The sequence below is a fragment of the Phoenix dactylifera genome, unplaced genomic scaffold, assembly GCF_009389715.1.
Source record: "Phoenix dactylifera cultivar Barhee BC4 unplaced genomic scaffold, palm_55x_up_171113_PBpolish2nd_filt_p 001237F, whole genome shotgun sequence".
NCBI classification, from domain to species: domain Eukaryota; kingdom Viridiplantae; phylum Streptophyta; class Magnoliopsida; order Arecales; family Arecaceae; genus Phoenix; species Phoenix dactylifera.
This window is the reverse complement of record NW_024068572.1, coordinates 13,111-29,275: the sequence shown is the minus strand read 5'-3', so window position 1 is coordinate 29,275 and position 16,165 is coordinate 13,111. Positions and strand designations below refer to the sequence as shown.

General features: G+C 38.0%; 1 protein-coding gene across 6 annotated transcripts; it reads right to left on the bottom strand.

Annotated features, from left to right (window-relative positions):
- Positions 1-2,434: 2,434 nt before the first annotated feature.
- LOC103719089 lies at positions 2,435-15,067 on the bottom strand. Of its 6 annotated transcripts, none has more exons than XM_039121824.1 (11): positions 9,757-11,392; positions 9,579-9,665; positions 9,167-9,495; positions 9,014-9,079; positions 6,985-7,134; positions 6,693-6,854; positions 6,520-6,600; positions 6,021-6,335; positions 4,674-4,970; positions 4,514-4,600; positions 2,435-2,749 (listed from the first exon to the last, which is right to left on the bottom strand). In XM_039121824.1, exons 4-11 carry the CDS (start codon positions 9,059-9,061, stop codon positions 2,708-2,710), a joined length of 1,182 nt encoding a protein of 393 aa, XP_038977752.1. In that variant the 5' UTR covers positions 9,062-9,079; positions 9,167-9,495; positions 9,579-9,665; positions 9,757-11,392; the 3' UTR covers positions 2,435-2,707. The 6 variants fall into 6 exon arrangements, with proteins under 6 accessions (XP_038977752.1, XP_038977756.1, XP_038977753.1 ...); XM_039121828.1 differs by having other exon boundaries at positions 6,985-7,139; positions 9,757-11,388; XM_039121825.1 differs by lacking the exons at positions 9,579-9,665; positions 9,757-11,392 and adding an exon at positions 14,829-14,945.
- Between the last annotated feature and the right edge of the window lie 1,098 nt (positions 15,068-16,165).

The window sequence follows — 16,165 nt, the reverse complement described above, 5'->3', positions numbered from 1 at the left end:
TAGACTTTTTAAAATCATATCTAATGGTTTATATTTTATTTTTTGATCACAAATATTGAATTTGATGGTGGGTGTACCAAGCCTTTTCGGAACACCCGTATGTACTAGAGCCATTCCACATGTGGCTCTCACATGCTTCTTATGGCTACATCTTTTCCCTTCATAACAAACTAGGGTTAGCTCAAACTAACTTATATGTAGGTTAAACCATTAAAAATTAGGCAAAGAGCTGATTTAAAACTTTTGAGATTTGTCCTACTATTCAAAAATCTCTCTCTTAACCACTAAGATAAAATGCATTTATTATAAATGCATTTATTTTTTTCTATTATTAATATATCTTTCTCACGGATTGATCTGATGGGACCCTTGGCTGTATCAATGTCCGCTAACCATGCTTCTGGCGTCTAGGTATTTTGTATCATGAGGTCTTCTGAAGACTGCACAAATGCCTGAAGGATATTTGTTCCTCTACCATGTCTATTCTTTTTCGTGCAGCCATCTTGTAATCTTTCCACATACACATATGGATCATCGGACTATGATTTATTTTCAGAATTCTCAATCAAAGGAGATGATCAAGAATTCTGCTGCACCATCCAGTATCAATGAAACCTCCCTCTACAAATTCGTCCTGTTTTCTGGAGCTTATGACCATACATATTTGCAGAATTTTAGCTTCTCTTTTTATACCCCTTTCTTTTTTGGTTCTAGATGCATCGGGTTTTACATTTATTACCTTTGTATCTTGATTTATTTGTTTATTGCTTTTGCTTCCTAAGAAAATGTTTTCTTTCTGTACGATGGTCTGTACTGCACCCTTCCAGCACAGCAGCAAAAGCGGTGTAATCCCAAAAGCCATCTCCAGAGAGATACTGAGTGCCAATACTATGGATCTGATGGCATCAACATCGAAACCCGAAAGCCAATAAATCGAATGAATAATTACACCCTTGCGTTGAGGAATTGTTATATACCCAGGGACACCGCAGTCCAGCGAGCACATTGGCTGAGAGCAGCTTCACCAAGCTGTCCAATTCCATACATACATAACCATACATTTAGGTACCATGAAAATCTTCTCCCGAGCATTTTGTCATAAAGCAAAGTTGGCAGACTCATCAAATTTACATGAGCTCGCAAGCAAGAGAGTTTTAAAACATATGTTATTTTTGTATATTATAATTAGCATTTCAGATCGAGTTTAAGCTTTTTATTTTTCAACCACCGACCTTTGATGATGCAATGGGTGTAAATTCGTCCCTTTATCCTGTGTATTCTATATTCACCAACTCTGTGTTCTGCATTGGGAATTTTTGCAACCTGCTAGATAGAAAGCTTGATTTCCCTTAACAAAGGAAGAAGAAGAGGAGACTAAACCTGATAGTTGCCTTGATATCTGCATGGTTGCACGCATGCCGTGGGCCAACAGTGGTGCACGCACCCCGAGGCCCAGAGGTCCGGGTAAGGGAGGTGTAAGAATAGTTATCGCCAACCCAGAAAATTTATTTGCAGCAACAGTGACTTATGCCAGTCTCATTCGTTCTAGATTTATTCATATTTTTGAAGTATACTCCCTAGTTATCGCCATTTGACCACTTAATTGGACAAAGAGCTCCTCCTTCGTTCCTCTCTTCATCTCTTGTGACGGAGCTCAGCCATGCACACCCTCCTCAAGTCAAGAAAGCACCGTCACCTTGGCATCAACCAACTGCTCTCCCACCAATCTTGATGTCCAAGTACGCCAAATCTCCAAACCCACAAGGTTCCAACATGAAGCTTGGCAGCTGACAATGATCTTCGATGAGCCTTGGGCACGATTTAAAACTCTGGGTTCGGCTCGGTCGAGTTTGTTCGGGTTAGAAGCCAACCTGATCTCAATTGGCTTGCATCATCCGGAACCAGAACCGAACCAATCAATATCAGATATATGTTTATCATAAGCTCCAAAGACAACCGTAAGGTCAAGTCCAGGATATTCGAACACTAACCCAGAACCGAGCAATCAAATTGGGCGTTGATAAATTGGAATCGGCATTGATCTAGTTCTATCTAGAACCCGAACCAAACCAACCCAACAAGATTTGTTCATGATCCAAACATATATGTAGCCCTAACAACATATATGTGGCCGAAGGAGACTTGGCCTTCCCTAAGTGGCTAACCATGTGACAAGAACACAATAAAAAGTCATATTGGACCTTGAAAGGGGGAAACAAAAAAAGAAATAACATTTTGGATGATTGAATCAAAATTTGTAAACCGCAAAGAATTACATCACCTATAACTATAAGCTTCTTTGACTTGAAAATCTTTTATGAATTGCAAAACGGTCAAATGTGGGTCTCAAAGGGATTGAAGGGCAAGTCTCTTTTATTTTTTTTTTCTTTTTCCTCCTGCATCCTATAGCAAGTGTCAACAAAGTACATGATACTAGAGAAAATAATAAAGCCTGCTTGAGTTTCTGACATTAGGAATGCTAAGGCCCCTAAAAATTGAAGATGCAACAGTTGCAGATTTCTTTAATTCAAATATTGTCAAGGTTTACTAAGATGATCTATACACGGCACGTACGCCAAAATACTGAGAATGAAATGCAAGGAGTTCCAACATATGCTAAGAACACAAGAAAAATCCATGGATGTCTCGCAGCTCCAGTTTTCAGAGAAGAAATTTATGGTTCTTTAGATGCCTTTCCATAGACTGATCATATAGCAGGAGTCCCAGCATCATGTGAAATGTCTGCAATCTGCCATCAAGATAAATTTCAGCTTTAGTAAACATGTTTGATTGTAAGAATTAAGTCTGTCAATTTAGCCACTTTAAGTTCACCCTCACATACTGCAATACTCTAACATGTAATATTATGACAAACCAGCAATACAAGCAGTAGCAGACAACTCAATAATGCAATTAAAAAGGATATTGTGCTCCTAGAATCCATATTAAAAGTAATTGTTGGGAAAACAACAACAGAACTTAAATTTGATAAAAGTAAATCATCCTAAACTAATTCTACAGCCTAACCCTCATGAAGAACATTAACTCTAACTAGAAAGTATACAATTAATCAATTTATATGAATGTTTTAGTTGATAAAATCTAATGAAAAACATTATATTGAAAATCAAATAGAATGTTGGAAGAATGTTACTGTTTCAGAGTGTGCGAGTATCTTCCAAACACGACTGGCATCAAAATATTCAATTTTGGCTAAAGATAAAGATGCGAAACCAAAGTCTTTCTTTTTTCTCTTTCCAAGCACAGAAAGGTACACTTCAAACATCCGGTCAAACAAACAAGGTCCTCAATCAATCACAGCGAGAGCATTCAAGTCATCTGGGAAATTGTGAAAACAAAGTATAGCTTTCCTTCCCTGGCTAGTCAACAGGCTATTTTTCGAAACCAAACTCGAAGTATTGATTTGAAGTAAATTTAGAGAATTTAATTTCAGCAGCAAGCTTTCAGCTGCACCATGATGCCATGATGGTTAGCCAGCATGCAAATAAGTTGGCAGGAATAAAACACTGCCTTGTCTTGAACATAGCCTAATGTTTTAAAAGGGTGGCTGTGGTATGCAGATGGTCAAGGGACTGCCCAACACATATATAATATACAGGCCACATAGGTGGGTGCATGGGCAGCTAATTTTTTAAAGCCTTTCTCACTTTAAACAGAATCCCAGCTTAAATCATCTTAGCAGTTTTTCAAAATGGTGCAAACATTGGGTTAATCCTCCTAACTCTATTATGACACTGCTTAGATCTCATACTCTTGAAATAAGCATACATCATGACTTGGCCGAGTTGCAAGGATGTCTGACCTGATATATAGTCAATCTGAGAAGTTCCTGAGCCCATATAATTGAGGTAAGGTCATAAGGGCTTCATACCCACTCAACCTCAATGAATTTTTTTTTTTAAAAAAAAAAGTCATGCCTGTTTGAAAAGGGCTTCGCCTTCAGCCACTGACAAGTAAATCAAACTCAAAGACCGCTGACATACCATACTTGTGCCAATGAGAACCAACTCCATCAGCCTCCAACCAAGCCCTCAGCTTGGTAACCTCTGTCATTATAGCAGATCCATACTAGTGATAAAACAGAATCCACAAGGAAACAGATCCAAAAAATTTGAATTTGAAGCTCTGTATGGACCACCTCTAAATCACATGATCAATATGATAACCACAATCTACTGAAACAGGTTTGGGTTCCTATGACGACAGGAGAAGGGAATATTTTAGAAAAGGCAAAGAAGATTTGTATTCTTACAAGAAACATTGACAAAGACATTTACAAACCTACATGTTCATGAAGAAGAGAACTGCCAAATGACGAGACAGTAGAAAATATCTTTATATTCAGTAGTTCTACAAGGCAGAATGCCTATCCAGAGAAACTTGAGAAAGAAATAATTCAGGAATATCAATAAGGATGCAGATCTTGTAAATTGTTTTGTAAGAATGGTGCATCTTTAAAGTAATATAAACATTGTCAGAAAAGTGTTGTCACCTGATTTTGTGGAACAATCTGGCTTGAGGATGACGAGCCAATTTGTTGCATATGCAGACCCTCCTGATCAGTGGAGTTCTTGATTGGCTATATATCACGAACAAAGAAGAAGTATTAGATAAAGATTATAATGTTGTTTCTAAGCCCATGCATAACTTACCAAAAGCACCTGTTTTGTATGAGATGGTGGCGAACATGTATCATGACATATGTACTCCTTTAGGAGCTGACTCTGTATAGCTTTCGCAAGGGATTCTAGTTCCACATGTTTTTGTCGCAACTTGGCATTTGACAGTCGAACAGCCTGTGCCTTTTCCTTTAAGGTGCGAACCTCCTCAATTTGCTCTGAGAACTTCCGGATGACCTCTACAAAGCTAGTTGGTTGGCTCAAAACTTCACTAGGTGAGACACTCAGTTCTAGCATGTGGACATTCCCACGCCTCTCAGGTCCCATAACCTGTGAGAGGACATCATCTTTAGCATGAACCTTTCTTGCTGTTAGATCTTTTAAAGAGTTCCTACTTCAGTTAGCATATATAGAACAGATGCATTATACATTATCAGCAAAAGTATGATAACAAATATAACAATTGTAGATGTGTATGGTGCAGTAAGGTTCTGGAGAAAACCGAGGTTTTCTCTTGCTTGTGATAAACAAGAAGCTCCTTACAGAAGATAATCTGAAAAACAGACATTGACCTTCAGCTCAAGGATGTCCTTTTTTGCTGCAGAGAAGAAGAGAATGTGAACCATTTGTTTCTGAGATGTCGTTGTATCAGAGGCATTTGGAGACACTTCAGACATAAACTGGGTCTTGGAAGGTTTGCTGAGAGAGTTATGGATCTACAGACAGATTGGCAAGCAAGGCATGTTAAGAAACGTTGCTGCTGAGGTTGGGACATGGAGATGGAGGGTGTTCTGCGGGGAATCTGAGTGGAGAGGAAAGCAAGGGTGCTCAGTGGACAGAGGCAGAGCATCTCCAAATTATTCAGAGTGAAGAGATAACTCAAGAAGTGTTTCAGATAGCAACATCAAAGCTTCAAATTGTAGGGGTGGCAATCTGGTTAGGTTGAACGGGTTACGGGTCGGGTCGGATACCGGATCGATCCAAAATTTGTCAATCCAAACCCGACCTGTTTCTCAAACAGGCCAAAAATTCAGACTTGAATCTGACCATTTTAATAAACAGATAACCTAACCCAATATATAATGGATTGAATCAAGTTAAATGGAGCAAATGGATAAGCATCGCCGCCCCCATCAAATTATCATAAAGGGGCTGTTTAGAAAGTAGGGACATTAATCTTCCTAGCTGGTTTATTATATCTTTATTCCCTAGCCTTGGAGTAGAGTGCTCTACTGTTCGATTGTTATTATCTTTATGAAGATAGGCTAGACCTGGTGTCAACTATTTCTTTAGAAAATAAAAGAAGCAAATGTAGTTATGTAATGATCTAAACGAAAACAAAAGTGGAAAAAAAAAAAGGAAAAATACTAGTACTTATACCTGCAGGTGGCTACGAAGGCTTGGATTTGGCTGGAAACATATGTCATCACACTTGGTCGCCTCAGAGGCCTGGCTCTTAATGGCTCGTATAGTCTCCAGAAGAACAGACAGTTGGGCTACTAGCTCCCTCTGTTTCTGTCGCAACTCAGCGTGCTCTTGTTGGATGGCCTCTAGTTCTTCCTTCAAGGTGCGAACCTCCTCATCAACCTCCATGGCCTTGGTCTCAAGAAGGCTAGTTTCTTGGCTCCAGAGATAATTAGCAGAGGGACCCAGCTCTAACATGTTGCTGTACCCATGTCTCTCCAATTCCATAACCTATGCAATGACATCATCACAGACAACACAGATCTGGTGTATCAGGCAATAAAAAGTTTTTAATTTAGTTAGCATAGCTAAAAGCAAATGCACTATATATTATTGGATAGCAATATAATTTCAAACCTAGAGCTTAATAACAATTATAGCTACATAATGATAATAAAACTACTACTAGTTGAACCTGCAGGTGGTGATGAGGGCTGCGGATTGGTGCAGCTCGAGAGGCACTGAGGGGCCTGCTTCTTGCTTGGAGTGAAGGGAGCTGAAATATTATAGCATATGAACTATTACCACACACCAAAGCCTATTGATAATGAAATAAACTAGAACTTAACAATTAAAAGAAATCCACACCTGCAAGTGGCTCCGGAGGCTGTGAACAGGTGGAGCTCGGTGGAGGCTACGAGCACGTGGAGCTCGGTGGAGGCTGCGAACACGTGGAGCTCCGTGGAGGCTGCGAACAGGTGGAGCTCCGTGGAGGCTGCGAGACCAACGGCTACGTCGGATTGGAGGGAACTGAGATATTATATCATATGGATTACTAACAAGATCTAGATTCCGTTAATGATAACCTAATCAAAATAAATTAAAAATCTAATAGTGATAGTTGATATGTAAGGATAATAAATGAACAAAATATCTGCACCTGCAAGTGGCTGCGGTGGCTGGTTATGGCTTGGTTAATATGGCCCCGATGAAGGGCACGAAGGATTATGTGCTGCTGGCTGAAGCTACGAGGAATGTGACGTGCCGGCAACCTAGTCCGAACTCTGCGTGCCATAGTAAATATGTGCAGCTGTCCTACATTAAATTAAAACATAACAGAATTTCTGAGACTTACTTTGGCATGTAAGAATGTGCTATAAATGCAAATTGTAGTGATATGAAAACAAATCATAAGAATCAAGACACATGCATCGCCAAAAAAATTAATGAGTTACATGAACACAAAGACAAACTGAAACCTAATAATAACAATGTAGACAGGTCAAGATGAGAGCTTAAATTTGGAGATAGAAAAGTGAAGGCATGATATTTAGGAGGGTATAGTATGGATTTAATTATGCATACTAATGAGTCCTATTCTAGACCATAAGTGAGCTTCTTAGCTGCTCGAATCTAGTCAAATGTAAGAAAGTAACTAAATCAATTGTCAGAAGAGAGTGAATGCAATTGAAACCATGAGTCCAATTAAGAGGTTCAGTCAATGGTTTTTCTCACAAAGTTGTGGGTTGAAGATACACTCTTTTTAGAATAACAATGTAGAAAGGGACTTACTCAACCACATAACATTTGATAATGTTACGTAAAGAAAGTATATCACCTCTTTCTACTGATGACTTTTAACACTCTCAATGATGCAGGAGCAGGAGCCCGAGTCATCCTAAATGTGCATCGTGTTTGGATCGTTGCTTGGATGTGCCCAAATTACAGTGGGTCTAAGATTTTCAGCACCTAGTTACATTGGGTTCGAGAGTTTCAACGTCCAATTATATTGAGTCTTTTTTGTTTGTTTGGGCATGTTGAGTCATATGGAGATTGAGTATTTTAGTTTGATTGTGTTGAGTCAATTGGAGTTTGGGTCCCAAAGCCATGAAATCACATTGAGCCCATGGCGTTGAGGAGTCCTTGAGTGATTAAGAGTTGTCTATTTGGTCCATATGGCGTTTGGAAAAGAATCCTAGTTGATTTTGACTCTCTTCCATGCATCATGAGGAGTCCTAGATTATTTGGAGTTTTATTTATTGAATCCATGTATCGTTTGAAAGAGTCCTAACTGATTTGGACTCTTAGTCCATGTGTCTTTAAAGAGTCCTAGTTATTTTGGAGTCTTAGTTGGTTTAGTGAATTTCGTCAGTTGATTTCATCAGTAAATTTCGTCAGTTAATTTCGTCAATTGATTTATTTGATTTAAAAAGTCCATATTTAGTTAGAATCCTAAAATTATGGTTCTAAAAGTCCTTATTTTTTCAATCTCTTACTCTATATAAAGAAGAGGTTGAAGAATAAAATTCAGAAATTTTGGCTTGCAAATTGCGGGAGGCTTCTTTTTCCTCCTTTGGTGAGACTCCAAAGGTTCCTTTTTTCCTCGAATAAGATGCCGGAAAATTCTTGGGTTTAGAATAGAGGTGACTCTTCTATTCAGCTCATAGTTATCTTGTTACTATCAGAATCGCAGCACCTTCCATTGTTCCTTCTTCCACCCGTCAACCTTCATCATGCCATAGCTCTAATCCCTTAAGCGTCCAATCATCACAAAGTCCTTTAGGTTTCTGATCTAAATCGTAGGCCTAATTCCTTCCTTCCACATCCTAACCCAAATTAGCTTTGAATCTAACCAATTTCAGCCATCATCCACCAAAAATTCAGCAGCATCCACCCTCGTTCTGCGTCAATTGGTATCAGAGCAACCATCCCACCCCCGTTCTGCATCAATTGGTATCAGAGCAAATCGATCCACATAAGTACAAGAAGAAGCCGTCCCTACTATTATAATCCCTATCATGATGATTCCTACCATGACGATCAATACCATCCCTACAACATTGAACAACAACAAGATGATCTGATGGTTGAAGTTCAAAATCAAATGGCTGCCCTAGCATAGAAGATGGATATCGTGGAGGCAGAACTACGATGTCATAGCCGTGTCAAACCACAAGTTGGGCGACGACCTTCAGAACGCAGCAACAAAGGCACTCCTCCTCGAGGTATTTTTCCATCTATAAGATCTGAAATTTCTGCAAATAAGAAAACATATCTGGAGTGAGGAACAACAAAATTCAGTGAAGAAACAATAAATCCCATGCCGCAAAGAAAAGGCAAACCCGATTGCTCCAAGTGCGGTGGCCGAGGGCACCTCGCTGATATTTGTCCCACTAAAGATCAGCAGATATTCAAAAAAGATCTTGATGCTGATTTTGAAAATTTAGCAACACTATCTGATGATGTCCCTGCCGCTAAGATCCCTTCTCCTTCCTCTGAAGTTCCTCATAGACCCGCTGAGATTGAGGACAAGAAAGAAGCCAACGTGGAAGATAAAATTTCAGAGGTGATCTTTCTGATATAACTCTAGAAGAATTGCCTAAGAAAGACAATTCAGAAAATTCAGCAGAGATTGGCCATGAAGATAGAACCGTGTTCGCATCGGTTGGTTCTGAAATTTCAAAAGAGATGCCATCAGATTTCGAGTACAATAATCTGACTTTTAGTCAAAGCCGAAAGGAGCACAAGCAGCACCTTCAACAAGATCTTCAGGTTCTTCGATCGGAGAAGTTTTATGTAAGTCTGAAAAGATATTCCTTTGCTGATTTTCAAGATCTCTTTCTAGAATTCATAAATTCAAATCGAGGCGATCAGCAGATTACGGCATGCCAAGAAGGATATCAGAAATTCTTGGTGAAGTAGAAGAACCAACCCCTTTCAGAGTATTCGTGGCTGAAGACAGAGGAGATCCCGCGCCTTTGCACGAGCTCTTCAGCCCCAACTCGACGGAGTCGAGTTCTTCTCAGTCGGAGAGAATTGATGCAGGAGCAGGAGCTTGAGTCATCCTAGATGTGCGTCATGTTTGGATCATTGCTTGGGTGTGCCAGAATTACAGTAGGTCCAAGATTTTCATCACCTAGTTACATTGGGTTCGAGTATTTCAACGCCCAATTATATTGAATCCTTTTTGTTTGTTTGGACATGTTCAGTCATATGGAGATTGAGTCCTTTAGTTTAGTTGTGTTGAATCAATTGGAGTTTGGGTCCCAACGCCATGAAATCACAGAGTCCATGGCGTTGAGGAATCCTTGAGTGGTTAGAAGTTGTCTATGTGGTCCATGTGGCATTTGGAGAAGAATTCTAGTTGATTTGGACTCTCTTCCATGCATCATGAGTAGTTCTAGATTATTTGGAGTTTTATTTATTGAGTCTATATGTTGTTTGAAAGAATCCTAGCTGATTTGAACTCTTAGTCCATATATCTTAAAAGAATCCTAGTTATTTGGGAGTCTTAGTTGGTTTAGTGAATTTCGTCAGTTGATTTCGTCAATTAATTTATTTGATTTAAAAGAGTTCATATTTAATTGGAGTCCTAAAATTCTGGTTGTAAGAGTTTTTATTTTTCCAACCTCTTACTCTATATAAAGGAGAGGTTGAAGAATAAAATTTAGAATTAATTTTGGTTTTAATTGCTCTTGTGATCTAGAGGCAAGAGGCTGCTTCTTCCTCCTTTGGTGAAACTCTAAAGATTTCTTTCTTCCTCAATGAGACATCGGAAAATTCTTGGATTTAGAATAAAGGTGAGACTCTTCTATTCAACCTATAGTTATCTTGTTACTATCAAAACTGCAGCACCTTCTATTGTTCCTTCTACCACCCGCCAACCTTCATCATGCCATAACTCTAATCCCTTAAGCGCCCAATCATCACAAAGTCCTTTAGGTTTTAGATCTAAAACCGTAGGCCTAATCCCTTCCTCCCACATCCTAACCCAAATTAGCTTTGGGTCCAACCAATTTCAGCCATCATCCACCAAAAATTCAGCAGCACCCACCCCCGTTCTGCATCACTCAACTTCCCAAACTTTCTATAAGGAAAATCTTTCTCTCAACTTTATATGTATTGACAGATGCACATGCAATATACAGGAAGAGGCAATCTAGCAAGCATTTTTGATGTCTTTATATGAATCTTGTATTTCAATACTAGCTTTTAGAAGAATACTTATGTGCTAAGATACAGAACTTATTTTGGACATTCTACTTGCTTTCTTACTTTCCAATATGAACTTTCTTAAACTACCATTTTAACTACTTCATAGTCCATTGTGAATCTAGTAGTGTGCATGGCTCTAGGTCAAACTGAGAACCAAATTGAACCATCTTATTGGGTCAATATGGGCATATATCACATCTTTCCAAGTTGAGGGTTTAGGTAAGTCAATCCAACCCAAGGAATGTGGAACAGTCTCGAACCGTCCGGTTTGGGGTGGACCAAGCCCTGCCGGCAATGGACCGGGATAGTTCCGACATTCAAAATAGTAAACCGGCATATGGGAGGAAAGTGAGAAGGAAAAGGAGTAAAAGAGAGAGAGGGATAGAGGGCCGCTAGAGGCCTCCAGAACCTAAAATTTTCAAAATAAATAAAATAAAAAAGGGGCCCAAATTTTAATTAAAGTCGGCAAGGGGCCAACTTAACTTAAAATTTTTAAAATAAAAAAGGGGTCCGGAGAGCGGAGCCCCTACTTTGGTCCTTCGAGGCCCCTTCGACGCCCTTTCCTCCCCGCTTTCTCATTTTCTCTCTCCCGTTCTCCCTCGCCCTCTCAGTTGTGTACAGGCCCGGCACTAAACGATACAGGGACGTACCAAACCGTGCAGCCGGCCGATCAATATGGGCTCCAATACTGGCACAACAGACCTTGATCCAGCCTAAATTGAACCTAACCTAACCAAACCAAACTTAACATAACAAAACCTAATATAAAGTAGTGTAACGCAATGTAGCGTAATGTAGTGTAATGTAATGCAATGCAATGTAATACAATATAATATATATTACATTAAATTTTGTTGTGTCATGGTCTCATGATTTATGTTTTGTTTTGCAAGGTAGAGTATCATTTCTTTTCCATAACATGTTATATCCTTTTCTATAGTTCGTCTGTTGGGTTCTCTTGTTGCATGATGCAGTTGAAAGACTAATTGTTGGTTTATGTTGTTATTGGTCCAAAATGGGTTTTCCTAAATAAAAATAATAGACTATTTCTCTGAATTTTATTTTTTTTAAAAAAGAAAATTGGGTAACCCATGAACCAAAGCATGGTTGGGTTGATTCAAAATTTGGTTCCAGATACAGAAATTGAGAACTGACAGGACTGCTTCGTTTCTGGATTGATTCTAACCTTAACCAACCTGACGTGTAGGCACCTTCAGTGATTTTTTTTCCTTCCTCTCATCATTTAATCTTGTATGGAATGTCTATTTTAGAATATATCATGCAGCTAATGTCACTAACTTGATAACACTTCTAACAGAAATTAGCAATAATAGGACCATCAATCTTTTTATATTTTAAAGAAAATGATTTCACACCATTGATGGGCACATCAAGTCCTAATATCCTCCTTTTTCATTCTTATTTTACTTCCTAATTTATATGCTTGGAATGATTATACAACCTTGGATTTAGATCAATATCCATACGACTACATGGATTTAGCACTAGCTCAGTCCGGATCACAACTAAATCCATTTGGACTAAAACAACAAATAAAGTACATGAGATTGGTTTTTCATTCCTGAAATTCAATTGAACAATGGTTCATGGCTTCATGCTCAGGTAAACCAAGAAACCATGGAACCTCTTATGAGCATGTCATTTTCTTGGCTGTTTCCTGCAACTTTCTTCACCGCCACTACAACTACTCATTTTATCCCCCAAGTATTGTCTACTTCAACTATGTAATTAAACAATAAAATATTTTAATTGATTTGAGAACTACTACCCTTTGAAGATAAACTAATCCCACTACCCTGTTGACTTTTCCTTGCAAAAAATTAATAATTAGCAAAGCTTGCTTTGTCGAGTTTTGGAAGACATAAGTTGGTATGCATATTTCATGGTCATGCTGAATGTTTCCTTCCTTAGTATTGCAATAATGATTAGCCTCCTTTAGTGATTCTTGTTCAACAAAGGTACATCTTTAAGTGGTCGTATGATTTTGATCGGATGAAGATCAATATCCATAAAATTTCCTAGATTTACCATGTAGATCAATCTATCAAGTATACAACTGGAGATAAAAAGATTCAATTATTTATCTACAACCAGTTGTTCATTCTCGCAATGCAACTAGAAACAATGCTCTATAAACTCCAAAAAACAGAAGTTTTCTTGAAAAAAGTCAATATACATTTTTTGTTATATATTACAAGTATGTTTTCCAAAGAATATGCAATCAACAGTAAACTAAATAATTGGGAAGACTCTTAACTTACTAGCTCAAACTTAGTTTTTAAACCATACTTTTCTTCTCATGCAAATGAAAGATAAATGCACATACATGCCTTCATGTAAAATGATATTCCCATTTAAGTCACTCTTTAAGCTAAAGCAACATTTCATGTTGTCAATCAAATCAATTGAATTTTGTGTTTAGAATTTCTTTTTGATTACTATAATATGCTTCGATTGATCTTCTACTCTTATTTAAGTCACTCCAAGTTGCAACAGGCTGGGGCAACCTAACACAATTGGTCACATCTTGAATAGGAAATTTTATATGATCTAGTCAAAAAGTAATGGAGATCTTATATAATGTTGAATTGGGTTGTTTAACCAACACAATGACACATGATATTGGAATATACTGCTAATTGGACCACATCTCTTAGAACAATGTTTTCCTAGTTTGGATGTTAAAACCTTTTTTAGTTTTGAGATGACACTATACTAAATTGAGGACATGAACATCATAATTTTACAATATAGTCTAGATCGGTGGCGAAGCAAGGTTGAGAAAACTCAAGCCAAATCATTTGCATGCTGATAAACAGCAATTTACAACTACCAAAATTATTTTCTGCACCCTTCTGTCATCATTCAAGTACTTATAAGGCGAACGCAAATTAGGAGGATCAGAACGGTACTCGCCAAATGCATGGATGTTGTCAACTTATAGAACTAAAGCTGTACCTAACAAGGCCTAGGATAAGTTAGACGACCTTTGCTACCATGACCAAGAAGTATCTGCAACATGATGATATGATAATGTAGGACTGGTTTGGTAATGTTGCCGATTTTGTGTTTTTGTTTCCTAAGCATAATTGAGACACTGCATGAAAATTGTTGCTGGAGACAGCATTTGCACGGAACTACTGACATTCCTTGCTTTTATTTCACTTTTTTGAAAGCAATAAATATTTGCTGCCAAGTTTTGCAAACAATTCAACGAACAAAATATTTTCATGATAATATTCATTCAGTCTAGTTCTTAGAAAACAGAAGCATATAAACAACAGGCCCATAACAACTTTTTGTTATGGTCATTAGAAAAAATTTCTTAAAGTTGCCATGGATTGTAGGAAGCATAATTTTAAAAGAAATATATCATGTCATCACGATCTTTACAAAACATCACAACAGTTTACAATAAGACACATTCACTATTACAAGGCTATATATGTAAAAGAATATAAGCTCAAACAACAACGCAATCACTACAACAACAGTTGCCAAGATATGGTCGATCAATGAAAAATTACAAGGTGAATGCGTGGAAAGATCAACTAACTTGCTCACTCCAAACCTCTTTCCAAAAAAAAATCACAGAGAAATTCATAAACATGGTTCCATAAAATTTCTTTTTTCAAAAAAAAAAAAAAAACTAGTATAGGGCTAGGGAAACAGAAATCACAACCCAAAATCTAAAGGAAAAAAAAATCGAAGAAGAGATGCCAATAGAAAAAGTGGGGAGTAGGATCTCGAGGCTTAGGGATAGGTTACCTTGTGATCTGGCTCGGAGATTTCCGCCGTGGCGATAAGGAGGAGGAGAAGGAGGACGAGGAGGAGGAGGACGACGAGGGCTGCGCGGCGAAAGGGGAGGACTAAGAGGAATCGGAGGCCAATACCTCCCGTACTCGAAATCGTCGGGCCAGTGCGGCTTAAAAGGTGGCTGAAAGAGATACGGCCCGCCGCTAAAATATAGATACGGGAGTGCTGATCCATACTTTTATATTAGTGCCATTAAGTTTGACCCTGTTCATTTGGGTGTGGGTTTCGGTCAACCCGGGAACCAAACGGAACCAGGCATGTTACATTTGTTTGATTTGGTACAGATAAAATTTGGCCTGCCCCGACTTCTAGAAAACTGATTGGGTAAGTCCGGATCTAGGCCAAGGAGTTGGATAGTCTCTAACCCCAACCAATTTGATCTATGTGCATCTCTAGTTATACCTAATCGTATGCAAAAACGTTTTCTCTATCCGTAGAGATTGCACATTAAGTGGTCAACAACATGAGAATTAACTCTTGTATAGCAATCAAACAAAGAGGAGATACTAAGTTTCCTTCTAAAACTAAGGAGAGGACAATTATCAAGTGCTTACATGTACACCATAATTTTCTATGAATTTTTTTTTAATCAATAGTTCAAGTCAATTGTATTAAAATAAGCATATAATTTGTAAATCACAATAAGCATATCATTGAAAATAAATTAACGTACCATTTGTATAAATTAAACACAATTCCAAAAACTATATATATATATATATATATATATATAGTTATATATATATACACATCTTTCTCTGAAAAAATGACAATACATCTACGGTCCCTTCACTAGTTATATGATTTGAGGTAGGGCATTTCGTGTATTTCGATTCAAGAATTTCTCTTATAATTTAAGAAAGATCAAAATCTTTCGAGACTTTCTCCGGTAACATGTGAAAAGGACTTGCTAATATGATCTATCCTCTACATTAAAGAGCAGTCTGCTGAAAAGATGTGTGCGATATGCGTCCAATTTTTCCGCATTTGTATATAAGTGTCTAATTTTTCCGCATTTGTATAAAAGTTGCAGGCCTACGAAAAGATATATGACAAGTGTCTAGTTTTTCCGTATCTACACATGGGTTGCAGGAAAAAAATTATGTTCTCATTAGAAAACATATGAGTTGCAGGCCTACTAAGAGATGTGTGACAAGCGTCCAGTTTTCAGATAAATATTGTTGAAGAACACCAAAGAAGTGGGAGAAGACGGGAAACTATAGTACAAGAGTAGACAACGCATGATAGGATAACTCTATACACACAATAGTGACATAACTTGCAGAAAA